The sequence below is a fragment of the Andrena cerasifolii genome, chromosome 12, assembly GCF_050908995.1.
Source record: "Andrena cerasifolii isolate SP2316 chromosome 12, iyAndCera1_principal, whole genome shotgun sequence".
Classification (NCBI taxonomy): Eukaryota; Metazoa; Arthropoda; class Insecta; order Hymenoptera; family Andrenidae; genus Andrena; species Andrena cerasifolii.
This window is the reverse complement of record NC_135129.1, coordinates 11,442,862-11,465,784: the sequence shown is the minus strand read 5'-3', so window position 1 is coordinate 11,465,784 and position 22,923 is coordinate 11,442,862. Positions and strand designations below refer to the sequence as shown.

The 22,923-nt window shown below is 37.9% G+C and overlaps 8 protein-coding genes across 11 annotated transcripts; 5 read left to right on the top strand and 3 right to left on the bottom strand.

Annotated features, from left to right (window-relative positions):
* The first annotated feature begins 395 nt into the window (after positions 1-395).
* On the top strand, positions 396-4,100 carry LOC143375096 (carnosine N-methyltransferase). Of its 3 annotated transcripts, none has more exons than XM_076823861.1 (8): positions 396-530; positions 624-874; positions 1,342-1,567; positions 1,954-2,111; positions 2,253-2,393; positions 2,472-2,634; positions 2,696-2,929; positions 2,997-3,624. In XM_076823861.1, exons 2-8 carry the CDS (start codon positions 768-770, stop codon positions 3,165-3,167), a joined length of 1,200 nt encoding a protein of 399 aa, XP_076679976.1. In that variant the 5' UTR covers positions 396-530; positions 624-767; the 3' UTR covers positions 3,168-3,624. The 3 variants fall into 3 exon arrangements, with proteins under 3 accessions (XP_076679976.1, XP_076679977.1, XP_076679978.1); XM_076823862.1 differs by adding an exon at positions 3,741-4,100 and having other exon boundaries at positions 492-874; positions 2,997-3,194; XM_076823863.1 differs by having other exon boundaries at positions 492-874; positions 1,342-1,549.
* LOC143375101 (protein KTI12 homolog) lies at positions 4,100-5,467 on the bottom strand. Of its 2 annotated transcripts, none has more exons than XM_076823876.1 (5): positions 5,191-5,467; positions 4,839-5,121; positions 4,623-4,761; positions 4,474-4,536; positions 4,100-4,367 (listed from the first exon to the last, which is right to left on the bottom strand). In XM_076823876.1, exons 1-5 carry the CDS (start codon positions 5,351-5,353, stop codon positions 4,170-4,172), a joined length of 846 nt encoding a protein of 281 aa, XP_076679991.1. In that variant the 5' UTR covers positions 5,354-5,467; the 3' UTR covers positions 4,100-4,169. The 2 variants fall into 2 exon arrangements, with proteins under 2 accessions (XP_076679991.1, XP_076679992.1); XM_076823877.1 differs by having other exon boundaries at positions 4,839-5,100; positions 5,191-5,458.
* A 480-nt stretch (positions 5,468-5,947) lies between these two features.
* On the top strand, positions 5,948-9,050 carry LOC143375242 (putative chitinase 2). The gene is made up of 8 exons (XM_076824168.1): positions 5,948-6,172; positions 6,799-6,996; positions 7,124-7,283; positions 7,354-7,450; positions 7,520-7,726; positions 7,802-7,999; positions 8,320-8,448; positions 8,520-9,050. The coding sequence occupies exons 1-8, from the start codon at positions 6,109-6,111 to the stop codon at positions 8,784-8,786; spliced, it is 1,320 nt and encodes a 439-aa protein (XP_076680283.1). The 5' UTR covers positions 5,948-6,108; the 3' UTR covers positions 8,787-9,050.
* A 1,588-nt stretch (positions 9,051-10,638) lies between these two features.
* LOC143375447 (U-scoloptoxin(01)-Er1a-like) lies at positions 10,639-11,388 on the top strand. Its single transcript, XM_076824530.1, has 3 exons — positions 10,639-10,756; positions 10,829-11,016; positions 11,223-11,388. The coding sequence occupies exons 1-3, from the start codon at positions 10,729-10,731 to the stop codon at positions 11,355-11,357; spliced, it is 351 nt and encodes a 116-aa protein (XP_076680645.1). The 5' UTR covers positions 10,639-10,728; the 3' UTR covers positions 11,358-11,388.
* A 487-nt stretch (positions 11,389-11,875) lies between these two features.
* On the top strand, positions 11,876-13,243 carry Prosbeta7 (proteasome subunit beta type-4). The gene is made up of 5 exons (XM_076824527.1): positions 11,876-12,051; positions 12,354-12,560; positions 12,629-12,775; positions 12,844-13,042; positions 13,109-13,243. The coding sequence occupies exons 1-5, from the start codon at positions 11,921-11,923 to the stop codon at positions 13,196-13,198; spliced, it is 774 nt and encodes a 257-aa protein (XP_076680642.1). The 5' UTR covers positions 11,876-11,920; the 3' UTR covers positions 13,199-13,243.
* A 16-nt stretch (positions 13,244-13,259) lies between these two features.
* LOC143375443 (methionine aminopeptidase 1D, mitochondrial) lies at positions 13,260-15,488 on the bottom strand. Its single transcript, XM_076824525.1, has 6 exons — positions 15,207-15,488; positions 14,893-15,132; positions 14,634-14,825; positions 14,413-14,563; positions 13,617-13,727; positions 13,260-13,558 (listed from the first exon to the last, which is right to left on the bottom strand). The coding sequence occupies exons 1-6, from the start codon at positions 15,240-15,242 to the stop codon at positions 13,368-13,370; spliced, it is 921 nt and encodes a 306-aa protein (XP_076680640.1). The 5' UTR covers positions 15,243-15,488; the 3' UTR covers positions 13,260-13,367.
* A 1-nt stretch (position 15,489) lies between these two features.
* On the top strand, positions 15,490-17,076 carry LOC143375445 (NAD-dependent protein deacylase sirtuin-5, mitochondrial). Its single transcript, XM_076824528.1, is given in 7 exon segments — positions 15,490-15,806; positions 15,867-15,967; positions 15,969-16,064; positions 16,131-16,273; positions 16,406-16,460; positions 16,462-16,533; positions 16,795-17,076. Coding segments are annotated over 7 exon segments (753 nt in total). The 5' UTR covers positions 15,490-15,575; the 3' UTR covers positions 16,850-17,076.
* LOC143375440 (fanconi-associated nuclease 1) lies at positions 16,519-20,359 on the bottom strand. Its single transcript, XM_076824520.1, has 8 exons — positions 20,012-20,359; positions 18,546-19,924; positions 18,320-18,451; positions 17,803-18,246; positions 17,297-17,708; positions 17,085-17,207; positions 16,874-16,985; positions 16,519-16,755 (listed from the first exon to the last, which is right to left on the bottom strand). The coding sequence occupies exons 1-8, from the start codon at positions 20,174-20,176 to the stop codon at positions 16,697-16,699; spliced, it is 2,826 nt and encodes a 941-aa protein (XP_076680635.1). The 5' UTR covers positions 20,177-20,359; the 3' UTR covers positions 16,519-16,696.
* Between the last annotated feature and the right edge of the window lie 2,564 nt (positions 20,360-22,923).

Here is a 22,923-nt window from a genome sequence, read left to right as displayed (position 1 = left end):
CTTCGTCATTACTCTTGGTCTTCTTAACACGATTCATGATACAGTATGTATTACTGCAGTATGCGGTATGCGTTATGTATATGTCTCTAGCGAATGTACACGCTTTGGCGCTTTTTCTTACAAATGGCTGTTGAAAGGTGCAATTTTTTGCTACATTTTCTAACTACGATCACTTCAATCGATCCTTAAAGTTTCTTATGAACTTTCCCTTTGCATGAAATGATCTAGATGCTTTTTGAATAGAGCACCGTTCGAATCGATTCGTCGATATATAATGCAACAATCTTCAAGGGCAAATGGAATTAATGAAATGAAATTGATAAAAAGTTATCTTACCGACGAATTCTCTTGTTACTTTTTAGCTAATTCTCTTTTACCTGTGTACATGTCATACTGTATAATTGTTCTGCAGCATGAAATGTGATTAAAGTGATCACAAACATGCCGTGGTATCCCGTGGTATACAATTAGCGGAGTGAAGTATGACAGAAGACATTTGACGAAGCAAACTTTACGCATTACTCGGCCAGGTAATTTTATCGTTTCCGGAGATGTCCAAAAGATAATTCTGATTATTTGAACACACTAGAAACTTCATTTATCTTAATGCATTTGTCGATAAGCAAAATCCGCGGACGGTTCAGCCTTAAAGAAAGATTCATCGTGATAATGTGAACGCGTCGTAACGCGTGCACCAAGAAAGCCGCCACCGAACGTCGTGCTGAAAAACTCATTAAAATACAGAGCTCCGCTGTTCGAATATAAAAATGGAAACAATGTCGAATCCTTATCCGCGAAAGATGCACGACACTTACGAGGACGAGGAAGAAAGGAAGCACTTTCAACGGATCGTCTCGGCTTTCAAATATTACAAGTAAGTGCTCGATGAAAACTCCTTCCCGTTTGCTTCGCTGGTAATCCTCGAGTCGACGATTTCCCCTTATCTTTATTACCTTTACTATTTTATTTTCCCCGTAGTACACGCTACCAGCGATAACTCGGCACGATGTATTTCACAACTTTTCGCTTGCCGTTAAATACTCCGATCGTTATTACTTAACCTTCGACTATACGGCGTTACACTGTGACACTTCGTTTCCAACGTTTCGCGAGTGATAATTGTAATTATAGAGATTGATTCCCAAAACTGTAGCACACCTGTATTTAACATTAGGTATTGATAGATTTATCGAACGCAATATCACGGCCATGTGCAAATTATCAGTTGTTGATTTAATCGAGTCCAAACAATAGTTGGACAGCAATAGAGCATGCCAAATTGTAATTCACGAACGCGATGGTATCGCGAGTGCCTCTTATTTAGTAATGTTCTTCTTGCAGAAATCACTCGTTGCTAAGGGTAAAAAAAACAGAGTCCTATTTGCTATCGCTTCCTACGCATCATCAGAAACTTCTGTCAAAGTATAGAGAGCACTTGCAGGACGTTAAAAGATGTATCGAGAACAACAACGATATAATCAAGCTGATTATAAAGGATGTAGCGCATATTTTTGAAAATGTGAGCCCAGCCAGTGCACAGACTGACAGTGTAAGAAAAGTTTACATGGTGTGTAGCATGTATATCCTGTTGTACAATATTTACGTGTTCTTAACATTCTAACCCATCGATTCTATTAATACTGCGAAACGTAAGGAGAATATCTTTATAAGTATCATCCAATAATTAATATTTAACTTCATTCTGTTTGACATTAAAACCATAACACGATGTAAACGTTGCCATTTTCCTACTGTTTATGATATAGAAAGTTGATATAGAAAGAATTAATCCCTTACTCTTTACATACGAATGCGTATAGTCTGATATATTTTCAGTGAGAAATTTCTTACCTATTTCTTACTCAAGCTTGGATTTTTTCTTGTCATCTTAACAAGCTTCTTTTTTACAAAAGTATATTCTATTGTACAAAATATAGGTAGGTCTGATTGCAGACACTAAATCCTCGCCCAGTAATGGCTGATCAAGAAAAGGTCCAGGCTACGATTAAACAACTCGTCCGTGATTGGAGCGTGGAAGGAACCGAAGAACGCAATGCGTGTTATCAACCTATTATAGACGAAATCTTGAATCAATTTCCTTTAGAATATTGGTACGAGCCCTTCAAATATCTATGAATACATGAATACCAACAGAATATTTGTTACCAGAGTGGTTGTAGGTGTTTGCAATAACTACTGTGTTATACTAAAGCATAGTTCAGATAAATATGAAATGATAGGTAAATTTCCAGTACACCATCAGAAGTGCAAATTCTAGTACCTGGGGCAGGTTTGGGAAGACTTGCTTACGAAATTGCAAGACGTGGATATACTTGCCAAGGAAATGAGTTTTCCCTTTTTATGCTTTTCGCATCACATTTTGTATTAAATAAGTAAGCACGGACAAATCAGCCCCGATAAGTGTCTAGAGGCGCGGTAACGAGTATCGATAACTGTTAATATTTTTATAGATGTAGGGGAGTGAATTCATATCAAGTGCATCCATGGGTACACCAATATATGAACAATTTAAAACCGGAGCATCAAAATCAAGCTGTATTCTTTCCCGACGTGAATCCCAGCGATCTTCCGGAGAACGCGCAATTCTCCATGGCAGCGGGAGATTTTCTGGAAGTAGGTTTCAACGGTGCGCCGAGGAATTACGCCTACTAAAAGTTTACTTCCTACATTACAGGTTTACACAGAAGACAATCATTGGGACTGTGTCGCGACATGCTTTTTCATAGACTGCGCGAATAATGTTGTCCAGTTTATCGAGACGATCTATAAAATTCTGAAACCAGGAGGCATATGGGTAAATCTTGGTCCACTGCTCTATCACTTTAGTGATATGCCAATGGAAGATTCAATAGAACCTAGCTACGACGTTGTTCGCAACGTAATTCAAGGTTTCGGATTTCAATTAGAGGTAATCGATGATGTTGTAGTTAGTACTAAAGGATGATATTTAAGTTTACTGTTTACTCTAATTTCAGAAGGAAGAGACGCGCGTGAGAACGCGCTACGCGCAGAACGTTAACAGTATGTTGCAATGTGAATATAATAGCGTCTATTTCGTTTGTCGGAAACCCAAGAGGCATATAGATAATGATGTGAATCATAGAAACGGCTCTGAAAGCAACGGTATGCAAGAGCAGGAGAACTAGCTATTGACGACCTGATGTGTTTCGCTCGTAAGGAAAATTGATATAACTGTAAATGCATTATACGATAGTTTCATTACTACGAAAGCAAAGCTTTATACTTTATGTAATTTGGATCTAGAAACGATACAAAACTCTTTCAACATAGTTAATGATTAAACTGCTATTTTTTTATCGAGAATTTTATTTCATTATAAATAACTTCTAAATAGATGTGCTCTATTGTCAACAAATTGGATAACAATAAAGTGGTATGATTATTTTTTTAAACATCGACAGAGATTAATTCGCGGTCAAGGTAATGAATCTTCTTTAGTGATGATAACAGTTTTGCAGTTTCCCTTTTGAGTTCAATACTTGTGATTTAGCATAATCATTAACGTTTATTGTTTGAATTATTTACCAAATATCGTAATAATATGAAATAAAAGAAACTAGATTTGGTTGCATGTATGTACTATGCAATATCCCTTATTCGCGATGCTCTCTTCCATGCGCTTCATAGAAAAAATTTCATTTATCAACTTTATCCAATGCATCTTACAAAGAATACATGTTAGCTACAAATTTTTACAGAAGCCAGCGTTGCCTTATCCAGTCTTGTCTTAAATTGACGAATATTAGTATCACGAAAAAGATGCAATTTCAGAATCTTTGTGGTTTTCATTTCAAATGTTCAATATTCCTTATACTTTATTCTCTTTTTTTTTTTGGAATAATATTTCTAGAAGGCTAAAAAGGTCGCACAAATGTCATTATCTACTTCAGAATAATTTATATTCCGTGTTATGTTACTACGGTAAAAGTTTATGGATACTGCAAAGTAAAAAGTTTACTTTGCAATGCAGAATACATGCAGGCCAAAATTATCTACAAAATAAGTTAGGCCTAACATTGTAATTAATATAATTTTTTATTAAAAACACGATAAAACGTTTTGTTAATATATTTATTACCTCTTAGAAAGTCGTCTTAAAGCACTTATGATGGTAACGAACTTTTTCATTACAAACTTTTATTAAGATATTTTACAAACAATGCCGCGATCTGATTAACTTCGAATTGCCGCGTTTTACTATAAGTTACAAATTGTCTTTGTAATCTCATAAGTTGTGCCGTGGTACATGGTTTCTGTACTGTTAAGTTGTACCCTGGTATGTTAAATTCACTCTCGACGCCCAATCGTTTGGCTGATCGAATCGCCTTTATAAAAAGAATAATGTAAATTGTTTTGGATTCTAATCTTCTATAGTATCGTTACAAATCTGATCGCAATTGATTAGCAAATAAAAATCTTCGAACAACTTACATTAATAACTTCTTGAGTTACTGAATCCAGTTGGTACAAATAATTTGTGGACGACGATGGTGGCTGAAATACAATCCATGCTTAATAAATTCTAAAAACAAACATTAATAAATACTGGATTTAAGTAAACAACTTGCATAAATACTAACACACTGAGTACTTAAATTCGGTTTTGGCGCTTTCGCCTCGTACAGCGATCTATAAATCTCATCAAACTTTAACTCGTCTTCTGCCGAGACTGAGAATAACGGCGCATCCCAACGTTTATTACTATCTGGTGTTTCGTATCTAAGCATCGTATTACAAATCTTTTATTATACGGTGACAAAAATCTCAGTCCTTTAGGTTTTAATATTCTTCTTTACCTCATCACGAGTGCGTCAAAGATTTCTCTACTGTACTGCTCGTGCTCCAGTCGTCTTTCATTCCACAACCAAGCATGCTCGATTGGTATATCGCAATGTACCGTGCACTGAGGAGTTTTGTACAACTTTGTCATACAGTACATTTCGTAGCGATATCCCTTGATATAATTACTACCATCGATTATCAATACGTCATTCGTGTTTAACATTCGCTGCGCTGCAGACATTACGTCGCTTCTCACGCTTCTCTCTTTCTTAGAATCTGCGGCAAATGGTAACGACACTGAACCTGGGTTTATTGCTATCGGAGCGTAATGATCACAGTAAAAACCAACTAAAGACAAAGTCTAACCAGCGTAAAACGTATTTCTATCGTAGCCTGCCTTCGTCAACACATCAACCTCACTGATAACTTCTACATTCTTTTCCGCTTTATTCTCAAAATACTCTTTCAATTCGTAAGTCCGTGTTGTTTTGCCACTGCATGGTATTCCGGTCATAATAATAAGCGGCATCGTGAGAGAACTAAAATAATAGAGGGTTCACCGTAAACGTTCTAACCCGCTACACGGAAACCACGGACCGCCATCTTGAACTATCATTTTAAGTTCTAGGCATTATTTAAACTTTAGACGACCCAGTTTTATTCAAACAAATCGGGATGAAAAGAAAAGACTGATCGAATAATAAACTAAATATTCAAGAGAGCAGTAGGGGCTACGGATAATAGCGATTTGCTAAACCAAACAGAAGGGAAATGTTTAATAAAAATTCACTCCTCCGAACCCCTCGGAGTAGACTATCCCGTACACAGGACTGCATTCAGGGTTGCAGCGGCTTAGGTGCACAAACGAAAAGATGCCTGCTATTATTTAAATTACGAAACTGCAAAACATTGTAGTAATACAAGAAATCTCAAGCTAGCATACTAAAATTTAATATATTGTCAATCAGAAAGATTGCGAAAGTACCTACGGTCAGGACTTGTCTTATTAATGCCGGTAAAATTACCGTTTAATTGTTAATTTCGAAACACCTATAAATATCCCCTCGTGCACGTGTGCGTATATACGTGTGGCTATACACATAAGTGCGGCTCGCCACGCGATATTTGTCAGCAACAGGTTCTAGCTCCATCCTCTTTTCGAGCATCAGCACCGTTACCTCTCCTTTCCTCGACGCCAGAGTACCATACTGCGGGCTTATCGCAAGTCCAGTGAAAGCTATATACTAGGCCAATAACCCGGCATTCGCATAGTCGGTCTCAACGATGAAGGCGTACGTTCCCCTGCCTCTAATCACGATCATCCTCCTCGCTATCAACGATGCAACAGGTGAGTAAATATCAATAAGGTCACTGTTCCCCATTCGACACTAGCAGCACGTGACTTGAACGCGAAATATCGTCCGCATCCGAATTAGCTTCCTCCTTCATCCGAACGGATTCATCCTGTGCGCAAGCTTTCCTCTAGCCCAAACAGCGAGCCTCCAGAAGCGCGCATTTAAAAAACAACAAATTAAAATCCGGATGCTAAAGTCAGTTTTAAATTCGACGCTCACGAAGAAGTAGAAACGGCACAAAAGAAAGTCGGGAATGCGTTTGACATTCTCCCTGGCGTCTTGTGCAATGCAAATATCTGACATTTCGACGCGACCTTCGTTTAACATCGCTCCCCCAGGAGAAGTAATCTGCCGAAGTCGATTAAACTCTCTGTTTCTTTGACGTCTTTATAATACGGGTCAATCGCTTGGAATGTTCCTTCCTCCATGGGTAGCTATAGCTGGAGATTTTTCGTCAAATACTCGGTCGGTGAGTCATTCTGTCTTTAGCGAAAAGAAAGTTCAGAGTAAGAAGCAGGTTCAAGAGTGAACTCTGTCTTATAGATACAGGCTATTTGCGGAACGATTGCGGTATTGTTATAATGAAGAACTCTTATTGACGTTTTATTTTTTTCGCAAGCTCTGATAAAGCCAAAGCACGACAAAGTGGTGGCCTGCTACGTCGCCTCGTGGGCCACGTACAGGCCGAAAAATGGCAAATTCGATATAGCCAACCTGCAGCCGGACCTTTGCACGCATATCATATATGCGTTCGCTGGATTAAACCACACGTCGTGGACTATCGGGAGCCTCGATCCCTACAAGGACATAGAGAAAGGTAATAATTCAGTGGAAAGATATATTAATCGATTTCCAGTGGGTTGGAATTATCTTAAAATCAATTTCGCGGAAGTGCTGGATTACGATGACGAATAATGGAGAACGAACACTTTCGCGTTCACCAGGTGACTTCAAAAAGATAACACAACTGAGTAGGGAATATCCTCAGCTGAAAGTCTCTATTGCAATTGGTGGATGGAACGAAGGCAGCAAGAACTATTCCGAGCTCGCTTCGTCCCCTGAACGAAGAAGCAGATTCATCAGCAGCGTGATCGCGTTTCTCAGGTAAATTCTCGAATTCGAAATGTAACTTATACTTGTCGACGCGATGGCAATAAAGTCCTTCTTCCTACAGGCAGTACGGTTTCGATGGGTTCGATTTAGATTGGGAGTTTCCTGGATCACGCGAAGGTGCTCCAGTGGACAAGCAGAACTTTGTTTCCCTCGTAAAGGTACAGTTCTCGCTACTAGAAAGCTACGGCCTTCATCCCAGCTAACGAGAACACATAACTTTCCATCAGGAACTTAAAGAAGCGTTCAGAGAGTCCAACTACCTGTTGACAGCAGCCATAAGTGCCAATACAGGGATCATAGAGGTAGGCTACGATATTCCAAAAATTTCCAAGTACCTCGACCACATCCACGTGATGGCCTACGATTATCACGGTATGTGGGACTCGAAAGTGCTCCCGAATTCACCGATGAGAGGCCAAGATGGTCTTAGCGTGGTAAGAACGCGTGTGAAAGTAGCTTTATGAGCGTCAGCTGCTCTATTCGATACAAGACGCGAGGCCACTTTTTAGGAAGACACGATCAACTATCTGCTGAGCCAAGGCGCGCCACCGAGCAAGCTAGTGTTAGGGCTACCCATGTATGGAAGAACCTTTGTATTGGCCAGTAAGCCGAGTTCTCCTCAAGAGAGTCCTATGAATCAGAAGAGCCTGCCGGAAGGATTCAAGGGCCCCTACACTGGCCAAAACGGATTCATGGGATACAACGAAGTATGCCTGGCTTCTAAATCATATTTGCGCTCTATTTGCTTTCCTAATTCGAGGATACTCGATACCTATATCCAGTAGCGCAGGATTTAATCTTGGGGGGAGTCGAGTTGAAGGGATAAAAATATTTTCAAATTCAATAAAAATCATTTAGGGGATTATAAAAATTTACTCAAAGAATAAAATCCAGCTTTCTTCTCTTTTTGCAAAGCTCTTGAATTACTTTACACGTGGTTACATTAATCCTACTGTCTATATCAACCTTCTATGTCTGAATGATATATCTGCCACAAATTTATGACAAGTGACGTACGATTTGCTAGATCTGCGAGGAGATAGTGGAGAATTCCAGCAATTGGAGTACTGGGTGGGACGCCGATAGTAGCACGCCTTACGCGATTAAAGAGGATCATGTTATTGTGTACGATAATCCGATTAGCATAAAGACAAAGGTGGGTACTTTTTAGAGGAAACATGTGTATCGTTATACGCGAGTACTAAAGACTTTTCTGACAATCTTCAGATCGAATTCGCGATGAAGCTGAAGCTCTCCGGCGTGATGATTTGGAGCATCGACACCGACGACTTCCGTGGCAAATGCGCGGCTTTGGGAGACTCGCTGGACCCTACAGAAAACACGTTCCCTTTAATGAGATCGATCAACATGGCCCTAGCGAATTCGAGTAAACCAACCCCAGTCAACGATACAAAGAACGGCACGTCTTCTGCAGAAAGAAGTTTCTATCACCCGGTACTGTTGCCGTTGGCGTTCCTGGTGCGCTACGTTTGAGGAAGGCTCGCGACGAGCGAAGGGAAAATACCAAAAAAAAGAAAAAAAGCACCATGGAAATTTTTTAAGCAGCAAGGACTGATCCGTGATCTCTCAAAGACTAATCTGAAAGAGTTCCTCTGAAACTGCCCTCCTGTTATGGCTCATAATGTAATAATACGTACCATGTATGACAAGTATCACGCCGTTGATAGAGACTATGTATCGCTAGAGTTTGTATTATCCGTGTATATAAGAATAAAGAAACTTTGTAGATAAATAGAATTGTAATTAAATCGCGTTCTTTATCATTCCCCAATTTATCCTATAACTACCGTGTAGTTACGCCGTGTAAAACGCAGCAATCTTTGGTCAACCGACTCTATAGAGATTAGATTGTACAGAGAGATTAGATTTACATATCTAATTCAACTACTCGCGTTTATTCCCAAGTAGAGTGATCTTTGCGCGATCGAACTCTCTTTCTCTGCAAGAAAAGAGCTCGGTTGGCTTCCAGCATTCCCCGTTCTCGTCGATGAAATATAAACGCACGAATCTCCGCTGCCAATTCGCTTGATTGTTCAAGGCGACCAGTGACTTTTCGCGTAAATACTTTTTCTCTGGTATAAAAAAGGAGCGAGAAGAGATAAGTGGGAACGTGGGAGGCTGGCGCCAAACTATTGTGCAAGATCGGCAGGGACACAGAGAAACCTGCCTAAGGACATTTGATCCTTCTCCGTGAATTACTGGCGCTGATTTACATATTACGTTGATAAAGACACGTTTGGCTTCTATCGCGAAATGGAGCACAGCGGTATCGAGTTTCGAAATAATTTTTATAACGCGTGTCTTGGGTCACTGTAAAATTTCAATATCTTCTTTTTGCGAGCAGAAGTTTTGTAATAAATTAGGAAGGAAGATACGATCGATCTGATTCAAGAGAAACATAATTGTTAGCTTATGCCATTTAATATTTGACTATAATTTATAACCGGGGAATCGCAAGGCGCTGGAAGAATTAGATATACGAGCATTCTTATGTTAAATAGGTGTAAAAGTAGGCGGTGCCGGAGAGGTAGCACGTTGCTCCAGTTTGGAAGTGAATGTTTGTTATGAAAAAAATGTGGGTCAGTAATTTCGGGCTCCCATACACGTACAAGGATCGATCATCGGGATCGAGTTACATTCGAGGGTTACGTAAAACCCTCTTTTGCTCGCGGATCTAGGCTTTCTGTTAAATAAGAGAAACATGCTTATCTTGCGCGTGTAATTTGCAATTTACACGGGCACTCTGTATAATTTCTAAATCGCACGAAATGCTGCAATGCTAGTATTTATAATTAATCCTGAATTTAATGAAGGCTAATAATTTGATTTCACTAAAAACAATTCACGAGAATACTATTGCCTTGCCCATGTCGATATTTATTACGGGATTCGTCGGTTCCAAATAAACTATTATTATTAACAAAGCTTCTCGTTTCTTTCTTTTAGTTATTTTGCGATTGTACATCAGGGTCGCCTGTTTCCCATCGAATTGCACGACCAGAAAGAAGACGTAGGAAACCTACTTGCGAAAAGCCGAATAAACCGACCGGCGGTGTAACGGCGTTGAAACTCGATCGCAGGATTCCTTCACCTTTCAATGCCGGTCATCGAGGGGCCAGTAAAATTATCACGCGAACCTGAACTTACTTCTTGGACACTGGTTTACTTCGAAATCAGTCTCCGGCCAACGTTCGGATCGAGAGGAACCATCGAAATTCTCGATCGGACCTTCGACACCCACCGATATCTCACTCCATTACGAGAGATCAACCTTATCCCGTGTAACTCAATATTCGGAAAACAGGGCCTCGAGTATCGGTCCATTAAAAAATACAGTAGCCGTGCGATGCGGTAAACATTGGCTAAAAGCATTCCCGCAAATATTATACCGTGTGCTTTATCGATATTTCAAAACATGTTCCTCTACTTTGTTCTACTCGCAAGTAAATACTACGAATCTGAATTTTCATAGATTTAATTTTCATAGAAATTCTCACCAATCCCTGGCTTTTCAGTTCTATCGAACGCCGCTTTCGCTGGCCACTATTTCAACGAAGACGGAACCCCGTACGATCCTTATCACAGTTTGCACTTACCCCACGACCCGCCGCTGTATCCGACGTACCAAAGAATGCCGCGTACTGGTTTCTCTTGCCACGATCTGGGCAACCAATTGTGGGCTGATCTTAGTACACAGTGCCAGGTAAGGAGGGCCTTAAACACAGAATGTTTTTTTAATTTCAAATATAATAGAGATAGGGGAGTGGATTTCTTGCTCAGAATTGTATTAGAGTGCCAAGACTTATGGGACGCTCTGTATAATTTCTTCGGAATTGTACAGTAAATTCTAGCGGATATATTTCGATGTTTATGTATTTATATCTAATCAAATTTTAATTTTCTACCTAGGGGTATCACTTGTGCCAGGATGGACATTTGATTTCCAGCCATCTTTGCGTAAACGGGACCCTCTTCAACCAACAGTTTCAAGTCTGCGACCAATTCTATAACGTACGATGCGGCAGTCCCTACGGCGACTTGTAAAACCGCCGATAGCTGTAATCGAATCTTCCGATTTGCCTTTGGAGCGTTTTCCGTCGAAGTAATGCCATAAAATATAATTGTACAATACCACGGTGTAATGCTTTCCAACAAATAAAGGCGTCCAGGTCTCTGTGACTTTAGAAATCACGCGCACTGCAAATTCTTCCATTCCTTCTTCAAACTTCGAGAATCGCAATTATCGAATCACCGCGAACGTCATCGATTCTCACGGCAGAGAATTTAAATATCACTAGATGAAATAACGCGCTTTTAGGGTGCCCTGTAATTCGCGGCGCAGAGATAAACGTTTAATTAAAAGTGTAAACTAGTTTCTTAATACAGTTCAACACACGTAGAATGCTACAAAACTACAAAGGATTAAAATTAGAACTCTTCCAGTTATTTTTAAGCGAGGAGTTTGTTCCTCGTCACGTGCAATACAAATTAAAGGACACCTTGTATAAATTAGCATGATTCTAGGGACTTTCTTGAAAGCTCAAGCCTGCAGGCGCTCGAGTTTCGACTAGATGACATCTCAAACTGTTTCAAACTTCTAAAGAAACATGGCGCTCCTTAACAAAAGTGATTGGCATAATTCCGCGCCGCTTTGGCAAAATGGACCGGTACCTGGTGCATTTTACAATTTCCCTGGAAGCTCTGCTCAATCCAACGTCGGAGGATTTCAAAGATCACAGTAAAATCTATTATACATTCATCTGCTCGTAGAGTCACTCTCAGAAAATTGCATGTCATGTTGCTTATTGTGGATATAAATTACGGAGAATTTAAGAAACCTCTTTGCTTAAGTATCTTCAATAATGTAACGAGTCATTGAAAAGTACAGATTGCTTTAACTACGTTCATATTTCGAATCATACAATTCAATTCTAACCTTGACTTGGTAACATTCAATGGTAACGGGACAGTTTTAATCGTCTTCAATGCTTCGAATGAATGTCATTCATTTCCCAAGTTAACTGTTTTATTCCATCGCAGGGCTCCTATGACGACGGGCACGTCTGTAGTTGGAATTCAATTTAAAGATGGTGTCCTCATAGCCGCGGACGTTCTTGGATCATATGGATCGTTGGCTCGATTCAGAAATCTGGAACGCGTGATGAAAGTTAATGACAACATTATCCTTGGCGCAGGAGGAGATTACGCCGATTACCAATGTCTCAAGAGCAACATTGAAAGAAAAATGTTAGTCTCGATCGTTCTTCGGTACAGCTTCTCAATCTTCAATTTATAATATGAATCGTGTTTTATAGTCTCGAGGAACAATGCCTGGACGATGGCTTGGTTTTGAAGCCGAAAGCCCTTCATTGCTGGTTAACTCGAGTATTGTATAATAGAAGATCCAGTTTTGATCCGTTCTGGAATAATTTCATTATCGGTGGTATAGAGGATGATAAGCTGTGAGTAGTTTGTTCTTCTTCCAATTTTATCAACGTACATGTAACATTCGTTTAAATGTCTTGTACAGGTTTCTGGGTACTGTAGATAAACTTGGTACAGCTTACAGCGACCCAGTAATCGCCTCTGGATATGGCGCGTACATGGCAACACCTATTCTCAGAAAGGCTTACACGGAAAATAAAGAAATGAGTAAAGAGCAAGCGATAGATCTCGTATACAAAGTGATGCAAGTTCTTTACTACAGAGATGCTCGATCTTTCCCAAAAGTAAGTTGCCTGTTGTTAAAACTTCATGAAGCTAAGTTCGAGAGAAATCAATTTCAATGTTTTTAGTATCAACTGGGCATAATCACAAAAGACGGAGGTGTCGAGATACAAGGACCGTTAACTCTGGATGGTTACTGGGGACCCGCTGTCATGTAAAGATGAATATAAACATTTTTGTAATAAAAATATTTACCACATAAATCTACCGAAAGAAGTGTTGTTATTTAACCTCTCGTAAATATAATTTATTTTGGGGAGAAGAGACAGTAGGTTCTATAGTAGCTCGAGGAGAAGTAGGGTAACAATTCAAAGTAATTCAACAAACTTAACGAGTCAATACATCACAGCCATAATCGGTAATTAAAATTGTATGCTCAACCTGAGCGGTACGTGAATCATCAGCTGTGATAGCTGTCCATCCATCGTCTAAAATTTCGATTTCCATGCCGCCTTGGCTTAAAATCGGTTCGATGGTAAACGTCATTCCTGGCAGCATCTTTCCATCGATGTTGTTTGCTGATAATAACAAGACACGTAACATCGCATTCCCTTCATAAATGCAACATCAACCTACCATAATGTAGAATATCTGGCGGTCCATGGAAGTAAGTACCTATACCATGCCCTGCAAAAGCTGGAACTACGCTATATCCATTGTTCCTCGCCATTTCCTCGATAACATTTCCTAGAAATAAATTAGAAATATATAAATGTTATACCTTACCCTTAGGGAATATAATCCCGGGATACGGTATTCCGGCTGTTTTTTGGGTTCTACAAATCCCGGGAGTTGATATAAATAACCCCGAGCGTGTCGGGATTTTTAAAAAATGTGAATTACTTTATGAACAAATAAAAAATATAAAAATAAACAGAATAAATGAACGTCGTAATTTCATAATAATATTAAGTCGCATATAACTAACTAAACTATATATTTATTTTTACAATGATATTCTCACTTTTCGCTATTTCGAAATCGCGCGAGTGCAAATCACAACTTGTCTGAACATGTAAAGTCGAAACATTGTAGATATGTACTGTGGGTGCTTTGCTGTTTCTTCGTTCGCATTTCCAAAAAATCTTCATAATGATTTACTGATATTATCTACTTATTGAGACTTTATTATTCTTCATTATTCTACTGTTTTTATTCTTAAAAATGATTTTAGCTAATGTTTGTTGACTTTAAATAAATATGTCAAATTTTAACACAAAATAAATCATTTTAATTACTAAAATTTTCTATTACCCAATCCCGGGATTAGTCCCGGAATCCCGAGATAGACTTTAAAAAATCCCCCAACCCCGGGATCGTAAATAATGACCGGGATTGTATTCCCTACTTACGCTTAAATTTTTACGATTACCTATGCTGCTGAAATTTTCATTTGGTTTACAGATATCAATTGCACTTTTCAGGCATAACTCTGTCATGCTTATTAGCCGTTTAGCTTCGTCGTCGCAGTCTTCTACTTCAAACATCTTTGAGCAATCTCCATGATATCCATTTAGATATACCTGAAGATAAAAGTGCAGGCTCACAAATTCAGAGGAAAGTATTATGCTCGAAGGACATGTCAGTACTCACCGTTATATCGATGTTGATCATGTCTCCTTTCTGTAGAGGCCGATTGTCTGGAATACCATGACATGCAACATTGTTGATACTAGTGCATATCGATTTTGGGAAACCCTGGTAATTAAGCGGGCTAGGATAAGCTCCATTGTTTATAATCATCTCGTGCGCCAACACGTCTAATTGGTCTGTAGTCACACCAGGCTGAAAGGAAATCCGTTAGTACAACAAAGTAGTTGATCGAATTTTATACCGAATGCATGCTATGTACCTTCACGTACGGCTTCATATGATTCAACACTTGTCTAGCAAAATTACAACTGTCTCTCATGCATTGTATTTGATTTTTATCTTTAATTTCAGGTTTCCTCGGCCCTTCTCTAGGTACAGCTGATTGACTGTAAGATGGTTGGGGAATATACGATGGAACTTTCCTAATCTCCGAAACTGCCCACGGTTTAATAATTTCATACTTTCCAGAGGAATTATATACCGGTTTACATGTCGATATCTATAATAAAATTAACGCAATGGTTAGATGAACTATCGTACACGGGAGAACCATTTCCTTAGAAATGAACGTACGTTCGGTTTTTTTCTAAAAAAATTTCTAATGAACATTTTCGAGAGATACTATGTTTAAATACTATATTTTTCCTTGATCCCACTTCGCTCGAGTATAACCCATTTACAATTCCGCCTTCGTCGTAATGCGAGTAGAGAAATCTTTATTTTTTACTCGCAGGTAGACCTGTCATAATAATTTTCATTCAGGAAACCGAATTATAAAATCATATACAAAATGATAAACACAAGGTTATAGGTGGACTTTTAAATTTACAAATCAGTGACGAGTGACGTCATGGCTGCGTGTGCTATATGCATGGATCAGCTGATGCGCACGGTATCCGACGGAAAGCACTGTGCAGGAGTGAAGTATGAACGTCAATCGTCATGAATTCGTTTCGCGAAGCGTTGTTTAACGCGAAGAGCGTGCTGATATTAACAGGTAGCGGCATATCCGCGGAATCTGGCATCCCCACGTTCAGAGGCGCCGGTGGCTTTTGGAGAAAATTTCAGGCGCAACATCTGGCGACTGCGGAAGCGTTTGCAGCAAACCCATCTTTAGTGTGGGAATTTTACGAGTACCGCAGAAGAGTGGCGAGCGAAGCTAAACCCAATAAAGTAATCAGACAGTTGGTCTTTCTATCCCTTGTCTGTTGTTACAGTAACCGGTGTTTCCAGGCTCACGAAGCAATAGCGGCGTTTCAAGAGCGTGCCAAGAAAGAAGGTAAAACCGTTACTATCGTAACGCGAAACATCGACGACCTTCATCAAAGGGCTGGAGCTTGACGGTTCGCTTTACAAAACCTGTTGCACTGTATGCCACGAGGTTGCCATAAATAAAAAGATCCCAGTATGCCCTGCGTTGGAAGGAAAAGGGTGAGATGGAGTGTCAGAGACTGGTGTATATATAGATCATATAACGAATATAAATGATATATATAGATCTCCAGATCCAAACATTATGGTTTCCGATATCCCGAAAGATGATTTACCCTGTTGCGAAAAAGGGGGCTGCAAAGGATTGCTGAGACCTCACATTGTATGGTTTGGTGAATATTTGGAAGAGAGTGTGATGAAGGAGGCCTGTAAGTATGTGCATAGATATAATGATAAAAATGTATACCTGAACACACTATATTATAAAGTTATGCACATCGATACAAAATTTTCTTTAAAAATAAAATAAGTATGTTTCTCACTTTATTTTAAATTACTAGATGCTGCTGCTGAGAACCGTGACGCTTGCTTAGTCATCGGTACGTCCTCGGTCTTAACAAGTAGCGCAACGCGGCGTTCCCATCGGTGAATTTAACTTAGAAACAACTCCCGCTACAAGACATGTTGCGTAAGTTATATTTGCAATTATTCCACATGCATCATGGATAAACCAGTAATATAGACTTTGTAAAAAAATATTAAAACATGCGATAATATCTGAAAGCATATAACGGTGATATATTTATGTCACGTTCGGAACAGCATAAATATAGATTCGCGGGCTACGCAGATCATTCTGAAGTATTAAACACTTGTATCGTTTTCTTCGATCTCTTTGCACCGTGTTTTTCTGCAGCAGAATAAACATTTTCATTACATTATGTTGAAGGTATCATATCCAAGGTCCCTGTACTACTACAGTAACGGAAGCTTTGGAACCTTAAGTCTGTACGGAATCGGGTATTTACCTTGTACTAAACATACTTCGGTATTAAGTCCAAGTTGACTTAAATATCCCAACCATAACCGTTGCTTTGTCGAAAGAGTGTCTTTAGGGCCTTTTACCTCTACAATTTTATGCTGTAAAGAACGAAAATACATATATTATAGGAGATATATGTATATAGATAAATTTTGAACGAAATAAATTCTTTTCAGTATCGCTATACAAGTACCCACCTTTTTAGTATCAAAATTCCACACAATTAAATCAGGAAAGCCAGACCTCCAGAGCCTATAATTGTCATAGAGTCGTTTACAAATCCCTGTGACAGCTTGAACTCCCAAACAGTGAACTATCTCCTACGAGGGAAAATTATTTCTTGGTTTACATATTGTTACATATAGTAATAGCGTGAAGAATGCTAATAGAATATCAAAGGAGTATATACTTTTAACTGTACACTGCTCTTCAGCAAATCTGATGGCATTATAGACTGGTACTGACTGTATTGTTTAAATCTCTCTTCCATCATGTTGCTTAACGATTCTGATCTGAGGTTGTTGATAATCTGAAGTTTCATGTCTATTTGTTCTTTTCTATTTTCATAGAATTGTTCCGTGAACAAATCTTCTGGGGCAGATTGATACTGTGTTACAAATGCGCCAGGAATATGTATATCATAGAGTTCTTCCCAGAACAAAGTGACAAACAGAAGAATTGGTAATCTGCCCTCGCAGTGTAATCCATTAGAAAATTCTCCCTCGCAATAGTGATACAGTGCGAGACTTTCTACTGATCCGTAACTCTGACTGTCATCGCTAGATTCGATACGCCAAGTGTTCTTGTTCCCTGCAGTATTCCTAAAATAAATAAAAACAGTAAATATTTTAGCTTTCTATTAAATTTAAACTCGTTACTATTATTTTCCATCAACATAGACGCAAATGAGCTTACCCAGGCATTAACGAAGCATCTATAGTGTTCAATGCAGCCTCATAAGGCATTTCATAAATATGATCATTTAATACTGTACTAATTTCCATTTTGGTATTCGATTTTACCCCCGTTTTCTTCTTAAGAATTTTCTTTGCCCTTTCTATGAGGTCTATTTTATCAACCTGTGTCAAGATTCCCGATTTCAAGGCTTGTTTTGTTATTAACGCACTAGCTTCCGCATCTTTAAAATGGAACATTTTAATAAGCGCTAGTTCACTGTACCACTTTCCCTTTCTTGTACGCATATGACAATCTTGTTCTAATAAGAAATTTAACGCTTCTACAGCTCGGTTTTTATCGTTGTCCTTTTTAAATGCATCTATGGATTGCGAAAGTATTTTTAACCATACGTATCCAGGCATAAAACGTCGTACGTGCATGGGGAGTGCAGAATTTTTTAGTCTGAAAAATACAAGTTTTAATTGCATTTAGTATTAGAAATTTCGTTTCAACAGATTCGTGTATTTTAAATTACCTTAACGATTCACCTTTCAATACATCTGGTAGTTTATCCATAGCTAGATTTCCATACTCTCGCACCTTTTCCCAATTTTTCTTCTCAATACATTTCAATGTTGCGGTCAACATCGATTTAACTTCGATGTACCTGTACGAGCAAACAAAATAGATCAGAGTATAATTCTTGCTTCGCTCTAATGCCAGCATTATAGCTCTGTACTGACAAGGTACGGGAGACTCACGTTACTACATCTAGTTGGCAAGAAAATAATGGAAAACGATTTGCAGGAGTTTTGGGGAATATTATGTTCTCTTGATAAACATCAAATAGTTCGTACAATTTATCTGCCATACTTTCTTGGGGATCTCGATTTGGTATTAATAAGGTCAGTATCTTCTCAACGATTTGCCATGTTCTGTCAGTTATTCGTACACAATAATCCAATATGTCACGAATATTCGTGTATAAAACAATCTGTGGAGTTTTTATTCCAAGAAACAAAGATTTCTTTTTTGATAAATTAATTAGACCAGCTATTAACTTCTCCTTTCTTCCATTAGACCGTGTCTTCATATTCCGACAAAGTCGTTGAAGTTCATCGACTTGCAGTAAATCAAGTAGAGTAGATAAATTTTCATTTTCGGTATCGAATGTGCAAATAGATCGTGAAGCAAGAATTTCAAAGGTATTCCGTAAATCTGAATCTATTTCTGGGTAATCTATGCCACTCTTCCGGTACAGCGTATTTTTCCTCCTTATCATACGTGCTAATAGCATTTGAGCTTTTTTGGGAAGCGTAATGATGGAATAGATAAAGTCCAATTCGTTTTCGCTAAAGTAACCACAATTAACAGGATTAGAGAAAACAGTGAAGATTGTAGCGACCAGTACTTGTGACTTTAAATCGTCGGTGTAAGTTATGTCATTCAGTTCATACTTCGTCAGAGCCTTAGTATTTATGGGACTGTACTGAAAAACAAATGTACCTTTAGAATATATTTCTTCTAAATCAAAATTATTTGGCAGTATAGCACCTTGCTTCGCTAAATTCATACATTCGATTGCTTGCTTTACAACTTCGGCATCTACAATGTGAAGAAAAAGTTTCTTTACTGCAATATTTCTTTGCGACTTGGCGGAAGCTACTTTCAGAGAATAATTTGATTTCTTTGATGCAGAAGTAGAATTAGAGTCTGCTGGCAAAAAGGGACTTTTATCTGGAGTTCTTAGCTTTTTAGTTGGAGTTTCTTTTAAATGAATACTTGAAGAACTTCCTTCTTCTATCCCTTCTAACTGCATAGTACTTGAAGGATTTGCTAATTTTTTTTTTGGTGTCGTTGAGTAAGTTTCATTGTTATTCCATGCTTTTGTATTTCTTGTATTTACTGTTTCATTAAATGAACGTGATTCGTGTTTAATACCAGCCACTGGATTTGATGATCCTTCCAAGTAATCATCTTCACGCAATGACAATTCATTACTTTCTTCAATATTGACAAGATCGATGTTACACGTCTTGCCAAGCGTCTCATATACAAATGTACATTCTGGCATTGTGTCAGATTGTACACTGTCCTGTGAGAATGAAATGTTTCGCCTTCCATTATTAAATTTCTTCCTCTACAAAATAATATAATCATGTATGCTATGTAACAAATATTTTCAAAACGATAACACAAGAGATTGAGGGCAACAGAAATAACTTACGTTCCTTGAATAAGGCGTACTCTTTGCTGCAGCATTCTTTTTAATATTGGTCACGACTTTCGATGTTCGCTTGCTAATAGTTGATTTATAAAATTGATCAATTCGCGTCTGTTGTGGCATTCTACCGTTGATCTGACTACTATTTACTGTGCAACTTACTTTCATTAGCTTGTCTCACTCGCGTATTCTGTCTAAAGGAAATCACAGTATTACATCTTGCAATTCTTGCGAATTCTTCGCGACATTCATCATTGAAGAAACGATATCCAATTCTGCTTAGGTCTCATTCAGAGTTCAGACCACTCGAGTCGAGTGATGCCGCGTTGTATATAGGGAGATTTACACGTGATTCACTTTTTGCGACAGTTCGTCACATCCTTACATCATGTTCACATCGCACGACGCCGCATCACTCGTCTGACAATTGACAATGAATCGAGCCTTAGTTCACGGGTACCATAATCTTAAAAGTATAAAACTTTACAAACAATAAACATTTTTACATGATACCAAAGTTCATGAACCTTGATTGTTTCTTTATGTATGACTTCCACTTGGCTATATATGTATAATATTTGAGATGTGAAAATACTAAGTCGAATAATAATAATAAAGGCATCTTAATTTTTTTTTAAATAGTTGGTAGCACTGGAGGTTAGATAAACATAACCTAGAAATAAAATGGAACAAGTTCCCTTATTTAAAGGAATATACATGTTAAAATGTAGCTTGAACATGAATATAAATAGAAATAAACATTATTTATGAAATACTGTACAAAAAAAGCGTAAAATATAAGATAAATCTTACTAGTTCCAAAAATTCAAATCACATGTAAATAACATATGAAGAAAATTCGATTTATCTGAATATTTCAATTATATCACTTAATGCACAGGGCACCCTTGTAATTAAGTATATAAGTTCCATACCTAAAAACTAGTTCTTGGTTTTGCTAGGTAGGATATCCTAAAAAAAGAATTATTTTTACGCGATGTAATCGGAATTTATTTTCAGAAGAAATATCCGCTTTCTTAAATTCTTCTTCGTCCAGTCTATATTCATTGCGAATGTTTTCTTGACAACAGTTGTTCTAATTACAAACCATTCCTTTGAAAACAGATGTATCATTTTGCAGAAAATAAAAAACCTGAAAGTCTGTTTGCCGTATAAGTATAGCACAGAAAATGTACATCGTAGTACATAAACAGAATTAGCAAATGAGACAAGCGAAATGTAAATGTTGATCTATTAATATAAATTACGCTGAGAACGTTTTACGCATAATAAGTTCTGTCCTGACGTACTAACTTTTTTTCCCACATATGTATGTATATATATGTACAATGATCGGATTGTTTATAGTTCTGCCAATTTGTCAGAGTTACATAATTAGAATACATTTAATAGTCAAATTGCAACCCGTAGATTGACATATATACATTCAATTAGTTACATTATCTAGTAGATTCAAATGTTAATCACATTAATTACGGATATTAATACTAAATAATAGTCGAGTTTAGATTTCTACATGTAATTTGTAGGGAATATAAAACTCATCTACCTGATAACATCTCTACTCTTCTATCGATACAGAAATGTAAATAAACACAAGTGTACAATTTCTATGCAATTGCCCGAAATGTATTTGCAGCTGATGAAACGGTTTCTGTGTTGTTACTGTTAATTGTAGAAAGCGTGTAGTAAGAAGCTATAAGCATGAGTCAGAGAAGCGACAAAATTGAAGAATGTAATTATGCAGATCTTTAATGGTTTTTCGCAAACAATAAATATAATTTACGCTTTAATTTATGTATATATATAATATATATATCTGATATTTTATTTAGACCAAATTAAATTTGATACATGCATTTAGCGAAAGGTGTTACCAGGGGACGAGAGAGTAGATGATGCTTGCATCGAAGAACAAATTAAAGGGCGTCTAGATCAAACATTCTAGTATACATAGAACTTGATATCTTCCCCTTGCTATAGTTCTCCGGCTACACAATCTCGAGAAAAATTCTCTATACTCTCGCCAAACTTTTCGTTCGAATCAGAGCTTTGGTTGGAGCGTTTTTCCAATTAAATCTTCCTGTCGCACAGCGACATAGAAGTCCTACTGTATTCACAGAATAAAATACACGTATAATAGATACACCGCATTTCGACACTTGCCGATATTATCGTAAAAGTTTTTAACACTCAGAACTTTTTTAAAGAGCCTCACGTTAAACATTATATCTGTAAGCTCACTCTTTTTCCGAATAATCCTTCCCTTTACACGAAACGATATAATAGGTCTCGTTCGATCGCTCTAAATGGTTGCATTGATCCGGCTTACTCCTACTTACACGATACAGTATTGTTTTCCGCGAATGCAACAAATTAGGTAAACACGAAGTCTCACGATCCAATTCGACCGAATTATACATTACTGTGTCTCATCATCTTGTCGACTAATTACCATAAATTATTGAAATTTTCACAAAAGGAGAGAGAGATAGAGAGGAAAAAAAGAAGAATCTGTGAACGTTTCTAGCTAACATTCTGACTAAGTTGCTACCGTTTCAATTTCCAAATAATGGCATCGGTCTCTCTGTCTGTGGAATTTCGTGTTTGCCAAATCAGAAAATGTAAAGCGAACTCAGTCTTTGGTTGGAGCGATCAAACCTTGAGGATTTTCGACGTTTTATTTGTAAAGTGGCTATTGGGTCAATATTTTTAACATTAATAAATTTTATATAAAAATCCATGTACCACTATATTTCGTTTAAAGCGTTCCAACTAAAATAAACAAATGGTTTTTACAAGTACATTCTTGGAAATTTTCTTTTCCGCACAATATCGCTCGTCTTTCTCAAAATCATACGGCGGAAGATTCTATCTGTTAACTGGATCGATAA